At 36.7% G+C, this 20237-nt stretch overlaps 1 protein-coding gene across 2 annotated transcripts in view; it reads right to left on the bottom strand.

The window, feature by feature from the left end:
• Nucleotides 1–1324: 1324 nt before the first annotated feature.
• LOC106058204 (neprilysin-1-like) overlaps nt 1325–20237 on the bottom strand; it is a 217447-nt gene continuing 198534 nt past the window's right edge. For both annotated transcript variants that reach the window (XM_056007389.1, XM_056007388.1), the window contains exons 20-23: nt 13355–13420; nt 10604–10702; nt 6354–6430; nt 1325–1753 (exon numbers count right to left, since the gene is read on the bottom strand). In XM_056007389.1, the coding sequence (XP_055863364.1) occupies nt 1654–1753; nt 6354–6430; nt 10604–10702; nt 13355–13420 (342 nt within the window). In that variant the 3' untranslated portion in view covers nt 1325–1653. The remainder of the gene's footprint in view (nt 1754–6353; nt 6431–10603; nt 10703–13354; nt 13421–20237) is intronic.

Below are 20237 nucleotides of genomic sequence, written 5' to 3' on the forward strand. Positions count from 1 at the left end.
ACCCGTGCTAATTCTAAGTATAAATTATTAAATTAAACCATTGTTTAACTTATAACAGATTTCCCGCGGCCTCCTGTCGATTAACCAGTAGCTCCTGGAAATCTGAAATTGCAAAATATACGAAAAAGTCCTGGAAATATACGGAAATTATTAAAATCTTTAGAAAACTCATACAAATCTCCTGAAATATATAGACAAAAATTGTCATTTTGGGGTGTCATTCAATATGGAAAATGCCAATCCTACGCGCGATAAAAAAAAACAAAAAACGGCATTATCCCGTAATTTTGGAATCTGGTAAAGAAGCTTCTCGCGCCTCAAACTAATGAAGAATTAGGCCTACTTTAGTTTAACAATTCACGTAGATAGATTGAAACATTTGGTAATTCTTGCTATTGAGCGTGATCTATGTAGGAAATATAATTTTTATGATATACTGTATGACTTCGATACACGCAAGACTCATAAAGTAGTTCTGTACGTAGTAAAGAATGAATAAAATGCAAATACGAATTTATTTTCTAATACGAACTCTGAAATTTCACTTATTATCCGTGACGTAACTCTAGTTCGTCCGACTTGCAGAAATAAGAGAGTGATCTTTCCTTTACTTCTTCTTTTCGTCCAAACTCTTGAGCGAAGAAGAGATATATATATACGCCAGGGTTACACGTATTGACCTCTACCTGTCACTGTTCATTTGTAACAATATGTACGTTTTCAGACCATTAGATTTTTACTTATTTAAGTATTTCAATAAGTAAACCATGGTATTTTTTAACTGTGTAATAACATTCGAAAATAAAATATGATTTATCTGAATTAATTCTGATAGTTATAAAAATTCCATGCATTTTGATTACGGTATTGTAGTAAAATTTTTATTTAAATTCATGATTTTTTTTTACCTCCCTTTTATTATTTTTTATTTTTAAATGTGCAAAAAATGACAAATGGCTACTTTCAGTAAAACGAAATCAAATCCAAACGTTCTTTTACAATTATGAAAAAAACAACAACAACAACTAACAAAACGAAAGCGTTTTTTTCTAGGGTATGTGTATGCAGTCAGTTTTGTATTTCGGAGTCTCATAGTTTTTTTTCCTATAGAAATGTTCCTTAGGCAGACGTAACAAAACTATTATAAAGATTAAGTATTTTAAAAATTCGTAACTTTTGAAATATTTGGCTTTAGGGGTACATATGGTATTAACAGTCTTAAAAACGAGCGTTCTATATTTAAAAAAAACTGTTTGACCGTTTTAAAATCGATTTGGATGTCGAGTAAATATATTAAAACTTCATTTTGACAAAATAACAAAACTTTATGTATACATTTTATACAAATATATGAAGTATTTATTTAAAAATTTATTTATTTTTTAAATTATATTATTCTTTTATATTACATTAATAGAGCTAAAATAACTAGAAGTACAAATATATTTTGAAGAATCTGCAAAAAAAAAAATAAAAAAAAATTTAAGATTCATGATCTTATAACAAATAATCAATACAAAATATCCTGAAAGTTGAAATATTGAGAACACTGGGTTCAATATCCATTAATCTTGTTTGTTAACACTGTAAATCTTAATCTCCTTATTTCATTTTTTTTCACAGTATTTTTCTTGTATAGCAATTCATAAACATTTACCATACATGACATTTATGTATCGGATTCATGCTTGAACCAACAGGACATTGGAAAGCTGTTGCGAAATCATGAGAGTTTTGAACAGATCCAATCACTCTGAAAAACAAAACAAAAATCATTTTTTAAAATTATATACAAACTGATACAAAATTAATCAATGACTGACATTGAGCTAAAATGAGTTTTTAAATGGCTAAAAATCAATGTCAATGAACAAAAAAACTACTATTCTTTTGATATTTATCCAGAGAAAAAGCAAGGTCAATGACACTAGCTCCAGCTGGAATTACCTGCCCAGTGTGCAGCCGAACATTCCGGGCTTACGTAGATCTCACTAGCCACATGAGAAGGTACACAATCCCAGTTCAAAGCCATCAGCCTCCTGGATGACAAAGTGGTAGGACACCTATTCCACATGGGGAATGACCGCATGTCAAATGTGATCTTTTATGCTTAAGCTTAAAAGAAGTTGGCGTAAATGAGGGGACATCCCGGAAGCGCTATTAAGTTAAAATAAAGCGCCATTTTGCCCTCAGCTGACAGCAGAAAGAGACAGCTGTAGAGTTTTCAAGAGGGTTACTAAACAAATATTTGAGACCCAATGAAGAGTCCTTGTCGAATACCGGTGTAGACTAGCCAATCTGTGATAAGACTGCTCCTAAATAAAGGATCGTAGCTGTGGCTCCCCACTTCATGGATGCCAGCTTTCGCACAATGCAAAGTTTCCACGCGACCTTTCTTGCACCTTTACGGAGATGCTCATTTTTCGTTTGTGATGTGAGATCTACTCCATTGTGAGAGACTTTAAGAGGCATTGTGTGTTTTTTTTATGTCGACGAAGCTAGACTTCACATAATTTTTTTTCAATGGCAGTGTTGACAGCTGCACCGTATCCAGGCGAAACCAGCTAGAGGCTAAACTTCAAATCCAGTCTAGAACAGAGTTAATTTTGTCAAGCGCTAACGGCAGTACTCACCCCATTCCTACACGGGGCCACTGGGCTAGAGCGCACTGAGTTTCTAGCTTAACGTCTTTAGTGGCCTTGGTGTGGATTTTAGAAAAAATAGCAGTAAGTAAAATTGGTAAGTGGTCACCACAAATTTTGTCTAGTCCTTGATAAGTTGTGACAGGTTCCAAGTTGAAGAAGTTGAAGAAGAGTAGTCATAACTCTTTGAAGGCATCTAAGATGGGGTAAAATTTCCACAAGCTATTGCGACTCCCCGTGTCAAAAGCTTTGGTAAGATCAATTAAGACAGCTTTCAGGCCCAGGTTCTGTTCCCTGCATTTTTTCCCCTGCATTTGTCACATAACTAAAATCATGTCCGATGTGCCTCTGCCAACTCCCCCCAAAAAACACACTTACTTTCAGACAGCTCTTCGCTTACTATGGGGCTGGTCAGTCGGTCGAGAGTTTTTCTGGCAGGGATTTTTCCAGCTACTGACAATTAAGTCGGACTTATCACCTTTTTCGTACATGAATAAGATAGTGGCGTTGCGAAGATGAGGCGGGACAAATATATATATCCGATACATTCGTTTTGTATTTTATGGTGACAGTTCTAGTACCACACTTAATCCGAAGCATATGTTCTCTCATGACTTGATAGCATTTCGATAGTAAATTCATCAACTCCAAGAAATTACCTTGAGTTTGTCTTCAAATGCCAATGGACAATCAACGCCAAGGTGCTTGGAAGTGATAAAATTAGGCTGCGGGTTATGGTCTTTTATGCTACGATCGGGTTGAAAATATAAATAATAGGAGAGAATGAGTCGGCCATTAGTCCTCCAGAATAAAATGAACTATTATAATTTGACATTTGGAAACACATGAATCAATTAAAATATAAGACTAAGCAATTAGTTAATTAATTAGTGGTATTTAATTTATTTTGTTTTATAAAAAAGTGGGAAAACCTTGAAATATTGAGAAAATAAAAAGTGGGAAAACCTTGAAATATTGAGAGATATAGTAGAGATTGAATGGTGCTATTCCTTCACCGAATATAAGCTTTGTTTAAAAAAAAGTATTTTTAAAAATATTTTGGTTGATATTGTGTAACTGGAGTGTAATAGTAAATAATAATTGTTCCTCGGACAATAATGAGTGCTGTTATTTGAGTTTAATAGTGAATGATGATTGTTTCTCGAAAATTACTGAGTGCTGTAACTGGAGTGTAATAGTCAATGTAATAGTCAATGATAATCGTTACTCAGACAATACTGAGTGCTGTAACTGGAGTGTAATAGTCAATGTAATAGTCAATGATAATCGTTACTCAGACAATACTGAGTGCAGTAACTGGAGTGTATGGGGCTCTGTAGGAGGAGTAGTACCTCTGTTAACCAGGCAGTCGGGCTTCCTGAGCAGCTCATTGACATTGGTCTCCACTCAGAGCCCAGCATTCACCTGTGGCTCTAAGCAGTTGTCTGCATGCGGTAACGGCCACACCCTGGCAAACCGTCTCGACAGACGGGCTAAAATAGGTGAGAGTTAGCCAGAGCTAGTATCGAGTGACACTATGGTCTTTGTTCACCACCAGCATCTGAAGTCTAATAGCGGCCATCAGGCGTCACCTAGCAAATGCCGAAAAAAACAAAACAAATACAAATTCCAAAAAGAAACAAATCAGAACACATGAACTAAAACTCGGCACCTGGAATGTCGCACTCTCCTTGATCGTGCTGAAACAAACCGTCCTGAATGTCGTAATGCTCTCGTGGCAAGAGAAATAGCCAGATACAATGTAGATATTGCTGCCCAGAGTGAAACGCGACTTGCAGACAAAGGACAGTTAACAAAAGGCTTTAAGGCCTTTCTTGTGTAATCCAGCTTGCCCCCAAAGCAGAGAACGTTACAATAATGCCAAAAGAGAGGTGCAGTAGAATTTGAGACTCATGAAGTTTACCATAGTTTTAACAAAAAGGCGAAAGAAATCCTATCCCTATCCTAACAGTAAAAATGAAAAATGCGTTTTGTCAAAGCTTTTTACGGTCCTCGGCAAAATGGCTCATCTCCCATATTCATTGCTGATGGAAACAAACTTCTCACAGACAAGGAGAAAATACTTGTTCGCTGGGGTGAAAACTTCAGTACAGTCCTTAACTGTCCTTAAGCAATAGCGCCGAAGCCATTGCATGCCTGGAACAAGTAGTCCCAAATAAACCATTCATTCACTGACCCTCCCCGGATCAATGAAATAATGACTGCAATATCCAACCTCTCAACTGGTAAGACAAAAAAATAAATTATAGCTTTTATATAGCTATACTCACTTGGCAGTTCAGAGGTGACTGCTAAACTAACAGAAATCTACTAGATAATGTGGGAACAAAAGAAACTACCCCAAGAGTTCAAAGATGCCTCCATCATTCATCTCTAAAAGAGAAAATGAAATAGGCAGTTATGTAATAACCATCGCGGCATATCTCTCCTATGAATTGTTGTCAAGATTCTGGCTCGGGTGCTATTAAACAGACCACCTAGAAACTGGCCTACTTCTGGAGAGTCAATGCGGCTTTAGGCATGGTAGAGGCACGGTTGACATGATCTTTGCAGTCCGCCAACTCCAAGAGAAATGTAGAGAGCGAAATTCAAATCTCTATACTGCATTCATAGATTCGACTAAAGCTTTTGATAACGTCAGTCGTGAAGGCCTTTGGCAAATGTCCAAATTTGGTTGCCAGGATCAATTCATAAAACAATGGTGCGCCAATTCCATAATGACATGCAAGCAAGAGTCCAAGACAACGGATATTACTACAGCCTTTTCCTGTCTCTAATGGCGTGAAGCAGGGCTGTGTGCTGGCTCCAACGCTTTTCAGCATAATGTTCACCGCTATGCTGAAAGATGCCTTTCGCACAGAAAGCATCGGAGTTAGTATACGATATCGTACTGATGTAGGTTTATTCAATGCTCAAAGACTTAAGGCAAGAACCAAAGTAAGACATCCTTAAGAGCTCTTTCAAGTAGTATGATATTGACATTCACAGCTGCGAAGCACTAGCTCTCGATCGCTCCTCATGGCGTGAAGCTGTTAGTCACGAGATATAAAGCAAGAAGAGTGGCCAGCGTGAAAAAGCGCCGAACCAACAAAAAGCTGAGAGAAGAAGCAGGTCTATCTGCAACTGACCTAACCCATGCTACGTATGCGGCCGGCTTTTAAAAGCGAGGATTGGGCTTTACAGTCATCTTCGAGTTCACAGGATATAAAAAAATGTGTTCATCTTCGATCACGAAGGAGAAGTTATATAATAGTGAATAATAATCGTTACTCAGACAATACTGAGTGCTGTAACTGGAGTGTAATAGTGGATGATGATTGTTCCTCGGACAATACTGGGTGCTGTAAATGGAGTGTAATAGTGAATGATGATCTTTACTAGACAATACTGAGTAGTTGTGTTGTAAAGGCCGGGGTTAGTTACAGACAAGTAGCAAGTACTGCTGAGCCTACATATAATGGAATCGAATACAAGACTTGAATGTTGCCATCAAGATCTGATTTTCTGTACATTGTTGTGTGTGTGTGTGTGCTTGTTTCCTCGTCTCATTATCATACTACACACTGTAAATTATTCATATTCGTTGAGTTGAAACAATTAGGATATGTCACACTATCAATGTCCTGCCGAACTTTACTAGATTAAAAAATTTAAATAACATTAAAATACATGTATATTAATTACTGTTACCTAAATTCTCCAGGACTGTGACTACCTATCCTCACTCGATTTAATGCGTCCCCTTCAGTCATTAAAGTGCACCACAACTAAAAGGATGACAATAGAGAAAATTCGTATTAATTAGAATTATATTTATTTATCCTTTTTCGGGGGTGGCGAGAAATGGGGTGATGTGTATACAAAAAGGAGACTAAGGAGGAGGCAAAGCAAATATATATATATATATATATATATATATATATATATATATATATATATATATATATATATATATATATATATATATATATATATATTGTTGTAACCCTGCCCTGCACCAGTGCTTGAGATGCGCACTAGTGCACTGTTGAACGTAAACAGGAAGACACTAGAGGAGAGAGAATAACAGTGCATCAGGGATTGTGAAGAGTCTGAATGTTTGGAAACTAAGAAGCCAGCTTTTGTGCTGCCTGAAGGTTGGAGAAGGGACCTGGAGCGAAGCGGGGAAGGCTGTCGTTGGTCCACATTCGGGTTGCTATGTAAAGGACTGGTAAATTAGTAGCAAGACTGAGGAAGCCGAAAGGTGTTATGTGTTTGCCCTAGTGAATAAAGACACGTATTTATTTCCTGTTAAACTGTGTTGAGTTGCCTGCCTTTTCGTTGAGTGCCTAACCTAGAGAGTTAAAACAATATATATATATATACTAGACAGATATTACCCGCTGCCCGCGGGTCTTAATTTGCGTACTGCTGATATAGTCACTGATATAGTGCATTAGAAACAATTAAAGAAAATAATAATGTTATAAGTAAAGAGAATGCATGAATTTATAATAAAAAATTTATGAATGGACCTAAAAATAGCTAATTGACCTGAATGCAATTTTTTTATGAAAACATTGGCTTTTGTATAGATCTATATTTAGAAGCACGCAATATCAAGAATAGAGTTGCACTAATGGTGAACGAATGTATGTAAAATGCTTTAGAAAAAAAATTGATTAAAATATCAAATGAATGGACTATAATTAGTATGTTCATGTACTTAATTATATTTTTGCGAAGAGAAGTTATATCATCTTAGAGTTGAATTAGACCTAGGAAAAGAGATTCGTAACATTTCGGTCTGCGCATGCGTGACCTTTTTTATTAGATTACGCGATTCATGAATGAAACTATTAGAATATATCTCAATACGGCTTCGCAGCTTGAGCGAACGAATGTATGAAAAATGCTTTAGAAAAACCAATTTGAATGTTAATTTGATTAAAATATGAAATGAATGGTCTATAATTAGTATGTTCATGTGTTCAAGTATAAAACTATCCTTGCGATGAGAAGTTCTATCATCTTACAGTTGAATTAGAGTTTTAGATTTTAGACTTACGAATAGAGAGATGTGTAATCTTTCGGGTAAAATCTAATGAAAGAATGTACGTCAGGAATTCTAAATTCGCAGATATAAGGAACGAATTTATGTAAAAATGCTTTTGAAAGACAAATTTGAAGCTTAATTTTTTATTAAATAATGAAATCAATAGACTATATTTTGTAATTTTCATGTGTCAAAGTAAAAACCTATCTGTGCAAAGTGTAGTTCTTAAAAATTAGATCTAGGTCTAAATCCTTTCGATCTTTTCTCATGTCAACATGGTATACATGGCCTAGATCGATGAAGTTATAATGCTTTCATAGAGTTGGTCAATTTTTGTTGTTGTTGAGGGTTTTAAGTTTGTTTTAGGGCTACAATACATACACTACGGTCTAAGTTAGTACCCAAAGAACACTTATGCCAAGTTTTATCAAGATTGGTTAAATGGTTTTGATTGCTATTCGGCACATACATACATACATACATACATACGCCTTACATTCTACTTAATAGTATATATATGTATATATAAAGCAAAGGTGTTTTTTTTTCTACAGAAGATACTAGTACGGACAAGCCGAAAAGTGGTAACGAGTGTTAGGATGAAGATGGATTTGTTGGAGAATGAAAAGAAAAAGGCTCCAGCTTGTTGTGTGTGGGCGAATTACAATGCAGGCTGGATGATGACATACATTGCTAGTTACAATATATTATAGTAAAAATTGAAAAAAACAAATTACAAAGAGACCCACCCATCTGTTTGGCAAGCGATGCAGACAATAAGGCGGGTTTCAATGTTTTTTACAGGAATATCAGCAGCAATCAAGTAGAAGCTATTAACAGCCATAAAACTCACTCTTTCCTCCATAATAAAACAGATGGGGCAAAAATGTTGCCGATGTGATTGTATTGTTAGGCCGGCTGACGTTATTATTATTAGTATATGAAATTGTTATGAACTGATTGATCTTAAGATATGGTTTAGCGTGAGCCTGGCCTATCAGGATGTGACTAAATGATCATCTACTCATTCTACTGTATAGAAAATACGAAAAACATGCATATATGTAACCCTGCCGGACCAAGTTAGGTGGAAGTAGGTTATCAGCAATAATTTTATCTATTTCAACCTTAACTTTTTTATTATTAGAGATGGTCCCTAACCCTAACCCCTAACCCTAACCCAAAACACGACTCCAAGAACACCTTAGAGACATCCGTAACTTTGCCACTAAGCCCGTCTCTATCCATTTTAATAACACACATCATAGGGGTACCACCGACCTCCTCGTCACTGCCATACAACAATGCAACGACAAAAACACCCGTCTGCAGATCGAGAACAAACTTATTTACATGTCAGGCACCCTCCAACCTAACGGGATCAACAACCAGCACTTTTTTATTTAATACGCGATGGGCACTAACACTACGGTACCCCTTTTCCCATTCATCTTTGCCTGACATCTCCGCCCCCTTCCGTTTTCCCGCGCTTTTACACCATTTCTTTTCTGCCTCGATAGAGAACAACATCGGACAGATAAGTTAACTTAAGACTATTTTGTGTTAATTGTTTTCTATTTTTTGTTTGTTTTGTAGCTGATGAAGGCCTCGTGGCCTAAACGTCCTTTGTTTTACTTGGTCCGGCAGGGTTACATATATGCATGTTTTTCGTATTTTCTATACAGTCGTTTACCCCTGCAGCAGTAAATCTTTGTTTTTTTGAGTTTACTCATTCTACTGTAGGTTGAAATGCGGATAAGAAAAGGGTGGGGTTGAAAGGCCAATAATTTATTTATATCAGTAGGAAGAGTTCCTTCCCACGTTTTAAAAATGCATAGGTAAGGTGTATTCAAAATATAAAAAAAAATACAAATGAATGAAACCGGTATACTGTTTGCATAACCGAAATAACTTAACGCTCTTGGTCATGTTCACATTCTTATATGCTTTCAAATCTTGGACGCTAACTGCAGGAATAGAGAGTAGGATCCTAGCAACGGAATTAATATGCTATAGAAGGATCTTAGGTATCACATACAAAGACCACATCACAAACGAAGATATTAGAAACAGGATCACAATTGTCACGATGACCTACTAATCACTGCTATGACCATATCACAAGTTCATCAGGGCTCGCAAATATCTTCCTTCAGGGAACAGTACCAGGAAAAAGAAAAAGTGGGAGACAGAGAAAGCGAAAGGAAAACAACATAAAATAATGTCATTGGAAGAGATTCTATCCAATATATTGGATAGAGAAAAATGGAGAAACACGGTCGACCAAGGGATAGGTGAAAGTGAAGGTAAACTGGTAAACACCATTATTAATATCAATATCAGAATATTTTGAAAACCAAATGACAAAACCATTTGCATAATTCATTGGGGATGTATACAAACCCGCCCTTTGTGTTTTTCTTGTAACAGTACATATTTTGAAAAAAAAGTGTATTTTTATGGAAAACCTCTTGCATATTTAATTTTAAAAAAACTTTGCTTTCAGCCGTAGCACCAGAACTTCACAAGCTTCAAAATATATGAAGTGGGGTTTTTAATATCTATTCTAGTCTTTTGAGATATGAAAGTGACAGACGGACAGACAAATCTTTTAAAATTTACATCGGGTTGTCCTTCACAAGGCTTCTAAAAATATAGATTATGGATAGTCAACTGTTAATAAACTTTAACGTTATCTTATAGAACAAAATCGAAATGAAAATCGCACTTTTTAGTCTAAAAGGGACATCATTGCCACTGCTATTGTTTTTAAATGCTATTTTTCTTTGATGAATTCATTTGACAGTAAGCAAACGTGTGTGATGACACAATATCGCAAAGCTAAATTTCAGACAATTATATTCATGTAGTTCAACATATAGAGGAAAACGTTTATATTGGCTACCTGTGCGAAGTTAATGAAAAACAGTTGATTGTTAGAAAAATGTAATCCAGGCAAATTCTGTTCTTCTTTTCCTTGTGTTTTGACCCAATTTCTGTATGCCTGTTAAATATAATTAACAATCATAATAAATACTTAATTGTTACAATAATCAATTAAATTTTACACTAAAGGAGATTTACATCATCAGCCCTATAGATCGCAAAGTCTGAAAGGGGAACTTTACTATTATTTTGATCACTAAAGGAGTCTCTTATATGTATCATTGGCCTAGACATAATAAATCTGTGCAATTAGAGATATTTTTACCAATTGTTTTTGTTTAGCTTTTAACTTTCTCAATGCGTTGTGATCCTATCACTTGTCTGAACCAGTAGTGAAAGGGGGAGGAAAGAAGGGGGTATAGTGTGAAATTTTACATGATCTTTTACTAAATGCATTAAAAATGTTCATTTAGGGCTCAATAGTTCTCAATGAGACCAATTCAACTTATACCACCACATCTGTCAAGTACGATTTCTTTCCCTTGTTCAAAATAGCAAACAAAATAAATTACCAATAGTTAATTAATTTTTTTTTTTAAAGTTGATTCTTGTGTTGTCAGGTAAAATTTCAGCTTAATCCGAGTTTGGGAGAAATAACGTGTACAAACTTATTACCATAAAGACAGATAGACAGATTGAGTTAAAATAAGCTTTGTAAAAATAAAATAAAATCGATGTAAACTCTACTAGTATGATGCAACAATCTTTCATTTGATGGCCATCGAAAAGATTATCATTTGGGAATTGTATGACACGAATAATAAAGAAAATGTCTAAGATGAGTCAAAGTCTAAATTAGCTGGGATCTATTTGACTTCCATGTATGATCTAACATTTACATGTACTTATACTGTACTTAAAATGTTAACACAAATAAGGCCTACTTTATGTTCTCCAAAGGGAAAAAAACGCCAAGCAATATCCATAGGAGGAAAATCAGAAAAATTTATATGCTTTTCAGCTTATTGTCAAGTTTAAAAGTGTGAGCGCAATCAAAGCTAGACCAAAATGGCGGAACAAAAATGTAAATGGCTTAAAAGCTTAAAAATTCAGGCTTCAGAAGTAGCTCGATCACGGGGGTTGTTGTTTTCAAAAGGAAATGTACTGCTTTTTTAATTATAGACTGCAATTATTATCATTGAGGATTCAAATAATTGCCAATGCATGCACGCTATTGTTTAATTTCACTAGTGAAATTGTTCAGCAGAGTGGTCATTCCAAAGTTGCGATTGATAAAAAATTTCATTAGAAGTTATCTATAAATTAAAAACGCTAGGCTTCACTTGCTGTTTTTTTTTTTTATTTATTGATAAAACCAGAAAATAGTTTATTAAGAGTCATTGTTTTTACTTTGCCATTAGCATGGTCTGAAAAACGCAACCTTAGTATAATGATGTGCAGTCTGTGGCATTTATTTCTTGGGAGATTTCTATTTCTCATATGAACAAATAGGTCATTTCTTGGTATACTTATACCAGTCACAAATTGGGCATTTGTAGTCGTCAGATGTTGTATCGTTTTTTTTTTTGTTTTTTTTTTACATTTTTCCAGTTTCTGTAGTGTTCACAATCTGAGATCCAGGATCACCCCTCCCCCCCCCTTTCTCTCCTTGTTGGCCTATCCTGTGCTTTCCCAATAGAAAATAGAAATTTAATCTCAACTGAATAACAATTAATGGGGAGATGCCCCACGGAAACGCTTCAAAGACCAGCTTAGGCGCCAATTTGCCTTAGCTGACATAGAAGAGAGCACCTGGTTGCATGCGACCTCAGAACGAGACAGCTGGAGGTCACTCACAAAGGCCGCGGAATACGCATATGAGACCAAAAGAAAATCCGCTGCCGAGGACAGACGCAGACGGCGAAAATAAAATCTAAATCGACCAACTGCGGACAATGGTTATGCTTGCACTGGGTGTGGCAAAATGTGTAGGTCACAGCTGGGGCTGCGCAGCCACCGGAAATACTGCATTCCTCACTGATCTTCGGACTCGAAGACAAGCCTTATTATTATTATATTTGTATTATTATATTTGTATTATTATATTTGTATTATATCTAGATTATTTACAAGCTTATACATCACTAAGTGTATTTCAACTGAACAACTTAGAGCATACATTCATCCTCCACTTAGCCACTATGTTTGATTTAGGTTTATATAAAAAACTATATTATGTTCATCTGGATCGGCTTACGTCTATATTATTAGTTATTTAGCTATTATTATGTTAGTTTTCTACTTTCAATATGAATTCTTAGATCCGAGAAACTGTCTCGCATGTCTTTTATCACTGGTCAGTTTACCTGTAATATCCCTGCTATCTCTCCTCTCTGTAATGTCCCAGCTATCTCTCCTCTCTCCGTGACATTGCCAGAAGTATGGTAGAAAATAGATAATATGTCTTTTAATCATAGCATTATCTGTGTATGTACCCCGTCCTCCTCTTATAAGTGTTGTGTATGTTTCTGTATCAATCTATCCCCATAGAACTAAATATACGCATTTTCGTTCTTGCGTTTGCTTGTCAATGTGCAAATACAATTAGTAATATATTCTGTCGCATTCTATTCTTCCTCTGGAAGTCGCAACCCTGCAATCCCATCGAAAAGTAAAAAATAAACCAACAGACGGACCTATTTCTCCACAGATATATCCATCATTACACATTTTAAAGCAAAGTGAAATGGAAAACGGAAAAGACTTTTACCCTATAAGCTTGTTTCAGACCTCCATTGTCGGCAATATTTTCTCCTTGTGTGTTTACACCATTGATCTGTAAATATTAACACAAACTAAATGAGCAACATCAATTGATAACTTATTCATTAAATATCTCTTAATGTACTTCAATCATTAATCTATATATGGTGATATATTAGCACCATAACGGTATTAATGTATTTAATGCAGAGAAACATATTATGTATGTATAAAACGACGAGCAATGAAAACAAGCCCACAAATATGAAATAGATTCACGTGGTTAATGTGGCTACACAAATTTAAATTATTTTACTGTTTGAAATAATCATAAGGCTTTCTAAAACACAATTGTAATAGTTAAATTATTTAAATAAATACAAGCTAAGTATAAACAAGTAACATAAACAAGTAAAATATACAAAATACTTTGCAACAAGAAAACAGTTTCTATGAAGTTGAAGCCGTAGTTACGTCTTTGCCAAAAGGACGACATGATCGTTGTAAAACTGTTTTGGAAAATATGCTTGTTATAAAGTTTTGGTGTGTCGAAAGATCGCTTCTTTATCGGGGTGCGACTGTGCGAGATTTTCGTCACGGGTTAGCGCTCCACCTATTGGTGCTATTTTGTTTTTGTTTTGCGCAACTTTCAAAGTGCACTATGGTCCATGTGAACCAGTGGGTGGGATATGAGCATCTAGGTCAATGTTTCCGTGCTGCCTTTTTAAAAGCTATTACAAAAACAAGTTGCTAAACCTCAATTCAAACTCGAGGTCTCGAGCCTCCATGGTTGAATGCCAACACGCTAGCCATCGAGTTATACAAGTACTTTTAGAAATAAAACATATAAATCTACACTTACAGAAATGTGCCCGATTGATCAAATAATTGTCAATTGTTCGATTGATTCATGTGTTGTCATCGACAATGATTAATTGTGAAAAGTTTCAACTTGATTAAAGAATGGGAAGTAGGAGAATTAACGTGTACAAGATTTGTACCAGACAGACATACGGAGTTACTTGACAGCACTAGCGATCCAGAACTTTGGAGTGGGGGGGGGGGGCGATTATTTTTCAAACTCTAACCCTAACGACCAGTAAACCCTAACCATATGCATAAACGTGCGTACAGCATATATATATAGAGAGAGATCTATATATGAGAATAAAATAAAGCAGTGTTTCTCAACCTTCGACGAAAAAAATTAACAAAAAAAAAAAAAAAACCAGTCATGTTGAGGCCTTTCTCTTGCAAGCTTGGGGTTCTGGGGAAGCGTTGTAAGTTGGGTTCGCAAAAAGCGTTTTCTTAATTCTTCACTGCAGAAACGCATTCTCCTGACATCTACAGCTTATTATTTATCAGTGGGGTTCGGGGCGAAGCCACGACGCCAAAAGCATATTCTTGCATTCTTCACTGAAGAAACGCATTCTCCTGATCCTATTATAAAGGACCTTTTGAAAAATATTCTAATATGAATTTATAGGCCCTCAATACATTGCAAATAAAAGCGATTTTTTCCTTTAAAAGATAAGATACCGCACATATTTAGATGAAGGCTTTGAGGATCTCCGCCGTAAAGAAATTATTCGCTAAAGAATATTCAATAAAATTCAAGTATAAATTGTTAGTTATGGTCCCAAATTTATTTAACTAGAAAAATATCAGATTGAGTAAAGTTTGGTAAAAGGCAACTAGGAAAAGATTATCTGGGTTTAGAATTTAGAACTCATCTCATTCGTGACTCATATACTGAAAAATTTCGTTTGAGTTATAGCTTTTCCGAAGCAAAGTCTTTCTTGTGAAATTACACAAACTCTGTCTGGAAAGGGAGGGGCGGTAGAGTGAAAATGATTTATCCTCGCTCCTTTTTGTAATTTCTGCTAATGATTGCATTTGGCATTAAAGAATAGGGGTGGGGCGACTCGATATATATTTGTATATAATGTAGCACATACACTCTAATCTCAAATTGTATCATTAGTAAATATAAAATGAAAAAGGGTTGTACCAGGACCAGGTGGGAGTATTAGTACTTTGAATTATAGTTCAGTAACAAAACAAAGTACGCACGTCTATGCATAGGGTTAGGGTTTACTGGGCGTTAGGGTTAGGGTTTGGAAAAAAATCGCCCCCCCCACTCCAAAGTTCTGAATCCGCTAGATCTAGAGCTACATATTATAAATGAGATTAGTATAGATTTATGTTAATAAATTAACTGGAATAGATCTATTGTTTTAGAATTTTAAAATCTACATATTTTTTTTTTGGTAATTCGTACACAGCAGACAAACTTACAAAAGCCGTCAAGTCGTAATAGGCTCTGAGTATACCGTTCACGCTATTCACGGTTCTTCGTATACAGTAGGCGTAATCTTATCACCACATGGGCACAGGTGATTCGTAAAACATTAAAATACATAGTAAACACTGCCCTCATCATTAATCTTCGTAATCAATGGCATTGTCATTAAGGAGACTCTATATCTAGATCTACATTTCAGATCGAATCTAGTTTAGAAATCTCGATTCTATCTTGAAACTAGATTGTCACTAGTCTAGATCTAGCTCTACATGACTAAAGTATATTAATTAGGATAGGCCTATATCTACTATCTAGATTATTCTATATAGTGTCTATATTTAAATCTAGAAAACTTCTATAGCTAGTCTAGATCAGACTCAGTAGATCTACTATCTATACAATATTGAATATATTTCTACTTAAAGATCTACTTTTTAACGCCAAGACCTAATATACTAATGGACCTCATTCACCAATCGTAAACAAACAACATTTAGCCACTTGGTTCTCTCTCTTTATAAAAATTACGTAATACACACAGACTGTCACGTGACTGTTTTTTTTTCATTGTTTTATCAATATTATCACGTGGCTAAATGGTTTTTGTTGGTGAATGAGGACCATTGTAATGTATCAATTTAAATAAACCTAATCTAGGGTAAAATAAACTTAGGATTTAGCTCACGTGTTGGAAAAAAAACCACAAGTCGGAGAAACCCATGACGTCACACATCCGGTGATAGCGTGACATCTGGGGAGATATGATTGGAATGTTTAAAGCAAGCGTCTGGTGAGGAGCATAGAAAACGATTGGGTAGAGAAGGATCTACAGAGTTTAGTTGTGTAGGAAATTTCATAGAGATAGGACGTATTTGAGTTTTGGGGTCTAACTTGAACTGAGAAGTGAAATTAGATCTAGTACTAATTTGAATCTATTAGTTATTGCTCAAACTCAAAGACTGCAATATTGCAGCACAGTTCCAATTATCCCTAATCACTTCGAGGCTCTTGCAGATATACTGACCCTGGAAGAAGAGTGGGCCAATTTCAGAGATACCACTACTGACTGCGCGGAAGAAGTTATCGGAAGGAGGAGAGGTTTATACAAGGAACAATGGATACAAGGCAAAACATGGAAATTGATCGATGAGAGGAAAGATGCCAAACGTAGACGAGATCAGAAAAATGAAACCAGGATCGCACCCTAGCGGAAAAAGCAGATCTGAAAGTAAAGAGAAGCTGTCGGCGAGATAAACGGGACTGGATTGAACAGAAGGGTCAAGAGGCCCAAACAGCTGCAAGCAGAAAAGGCACAAAAACTCTCCATCGTATTGTCCGAGATCTCACTGGAACAAAGAGTGGACATGGAGCACCAAAACAAAGACAAGCAAGGCAAAACTTTGGTAACGAAAGAAGAACAGGATGCAATATGGGTAGAGCACTTTAAGAGACCATTAACTAACCGTCGCCAGATCTGACTTGCACATTCAAGGACCCCTCTTCGAACAATGATCTCAAGGTCAAGACAGATCCAATAACAGTAGAGGAGATTACCATGGCTATTGCAGTGCTATAGAACAACAAAACACCAGGGCTAAACATGGTGTCAGCAGAAATGCTAAAATATGGGGGACAGTGCATTGTTAACAGAATGACTGATCTCCTAAATAACTGTTGGCGAACTTCTAAAGTCCCTGAGAAAGGGCAACTTGGCAGACTGCAACAGCTGGAGGGGCATTACTCTCCTCTCTGTCCCAGGCAAAGTTTTCAGCACTGTTTAGTTGAGACGGCTTTAACAATCTGTATATGAGAGGCTCAGAGAAGAACAAGCAGGCTTCCGAAGAGGCAGATCAGATCTTCGTTCTACGAAATATCATAGAACAAAGTCTCAAGTTCCAACAACGGCTAACGATCAGTTTCGTAGGTGCGTCTTATTTCCCTTCCTCCTAGCCATCGACTAAATAATGAGCAGAGCAATGAACCAAACTGCCTTTGGTATTCCAAGGCGTGAACAAAATCGAATGACGGACTCGGACTTTGCCGATGACGTTGCACTACTCGAGGCGACAAAATGCAGACAAGAAATGATAGAGAGGCACCCAAATTGGTCTCCACAAAAACTTGGATAAGACTAAAATTTTGCGAGTGAGATATAAGGCAAAGGGTGCCCCCCTCAGACTTTGCGAGTCAAAGCTTGAAGAGTTGGACAAGTTCAAATACCTTGGCAACATCATAACAAATGATGGGGATGCCTATCATGATGTAGCGTGCCGAATAGGAAAAACAGGGAGCATTTTCCAAAGGCTGCAGCCTATTTGGACAAGCCAAGCTATTGAACTCGAGACAAAAATACACCTTCTCAACACAATCGTCATTCCAGCTGCAACATATGCATGTGAGACATGGAGGTCATCTGTCAAAATTGAGAAAAGATTAAATGTGGCTCAACAAAAATGGCTGAGACGGATTTGGGAGTCAGTTCGGGTCTCAAACAAGAAAATCCTTTACCGAACTGGTATTTGAACACTTAATGAGGTTTGCGGGACATGTTCTCCGACAAAATGAACTACACATATCAAGAATTGCGATGATATGGAGACCAATACGAGGAAAGCGCAAAGAGGGACGTCCTCGTAAAACTTGGCGCCACACCTTCATGGAAGACCTCAGAACAGCAGATGGGAGGAGGCTTCAGACATTGCCAGTGACAGATCTTTATGGAGACAGCTTGCCGCCCAATGCGCGGGAGGACCTAAGTCAAAGTAAGACTAAGTTATTGAGCTTTGAAAGATGATATTCATCTGATACAGTTTTATTTCTGTACATACTGTATATTATTGTGATTCCAAATTTTGACTTAAGGTTCTGTATTTGAACTAAAAGGATCTTCGTTTATTGAATCTCTAAGATATATTTAAATCTATAGATATATCTACAGAATCCCCGGCACATCACAGTAACATCTTGTAACATCTGACATCTCAACAATACGAAAAACCCTGTGACACTAACATAATAATAATAAGGTTTGGCATCGATTCCGAAGATTAATGATGAATGCAATATTTCCCATGACTACGCAGCCCCAGTTGTGACCTACATATTTTCCCACAAGTAAGGCTAACATTGCCATTGTCCGCCGGTGGTCGATTAAGATGTTCTTTTCGTCGGCTGCGTCTGTCCTCGGCAGCAGATTTCCTTTTGGTCTCAAATGTGCATCCTGCGACCTTTGTGAGTGACTTTCAGCTGTCTCGTTCTGAGGGTGCATGCATTCATGTGCTTTCTTCTATGTCTTCTAAGGAAAGTTGGCGCCTAAGCGTTTCCATGAGGCACCTCTGTTTCGTCGACCACCATCTAGCTTACCAAAAAAGACTGCTTTTGGCATACGTTCGTCCCCCATACGGGATACGTGCCCTGCCCAGCGTAACTGTCGGACCATAAGAAGTCCCTCTATAGTCTATACTGTCCATACCGGCGTTTGCAAGGACATCGCTGTTTGTAGTGCTGTTTTGCCACCGTATGTCCATGATGGAGCGCAAGCATCTTTGGTGAAAGCGTTTAAGTAGTCTTAGTTGCTTCTCTGTATAATACATGGTCTCAGATCCATACAGAAGGGTTGGGGTTGAGAGAACCATTGCTTGGTAGACACTTATTTTTGTAGGCAGGCGGAGCGATCTATTCCGCCATACTCTCGCACGGAGGCGCCCAAAAGCACCACTGCCCTGGCCAGACGATTATCAACTTCCCTTGAAAGCTAGGCATCATTTGAAACTATAGTTCCTAGATATGTGAAGTGTTCTACCACGCTAAGGGGCTGTCCATTTACGGCTATCTTTGGGTCTAAGTTTTATTGGGTGACTTCTGGAACATGACTTCTGTTTTCCCGAGGTTTATAGATAACAGAAAGCGGCGACAGCGTATGCGAATTCGCAGACCACAATCTGGAGATCATATTCATTGTGGGCTAGTAGGGTGCAATCATCGGCATAGAGAAGCTCTGTTATGACCATTTCTTTTGTTTTTGTATGGGATAGTAGACGTTGCCATCTGAACGAAACATGATGTAGATGCCTTCGTGCAATCGCCTCCTCATTTGACCCAGCATTACGCAAAAGAATATAGCGAATAGAGTAGAAGCAAGTACAAAGCCCTGCTTCACGCCATTTTCTATTGGGAAGTGATCAGATAGGTCACCATTGTGTCTAATCTGGCCTTTTTGTCCCACATTTAACTGCTTGAGAATGGATGGGCCAAAATGCTCAATAAACCATTAGATTACAGATTATTATTAGTTTTATAGATCTATGACTATTATGACAATGCCCATGACATGTGTGTGAGATCAATTTTTCAAAGCAACTATAATTAATCTGAAACAAGTTCATTCATATATTCGCATGCAATTTTTCTTTTATATTTATAAGCTTAGCATTATTTTAGACCAATGTTTCACAACGGCTGTTAAGAGAAATCAGGTATAAACATCAGGAGAAAACGCGACCCCTTAACTCAAGAAAACATTGAATAACTAGAACAGAAACAAAATAGACCGTGAGATTCGTAACAAACGAATATTTACAACTGA

The sequence above is a fragment of the Biomphalaria glabrata genome, chromosome 13, assembly GCF_947242115.1.
Source record: "Biomphalaria glabrata chromosome 13, xgBioGlab47.1, whole genome shotgun sequence".
In the NCBI taxonomy this organism is placed as follows: Eukaryota; Metazoa; Mollusca; class Gastropoda; family Planorbidae; genus Biomphalaria; species Biomphalaria glabrata.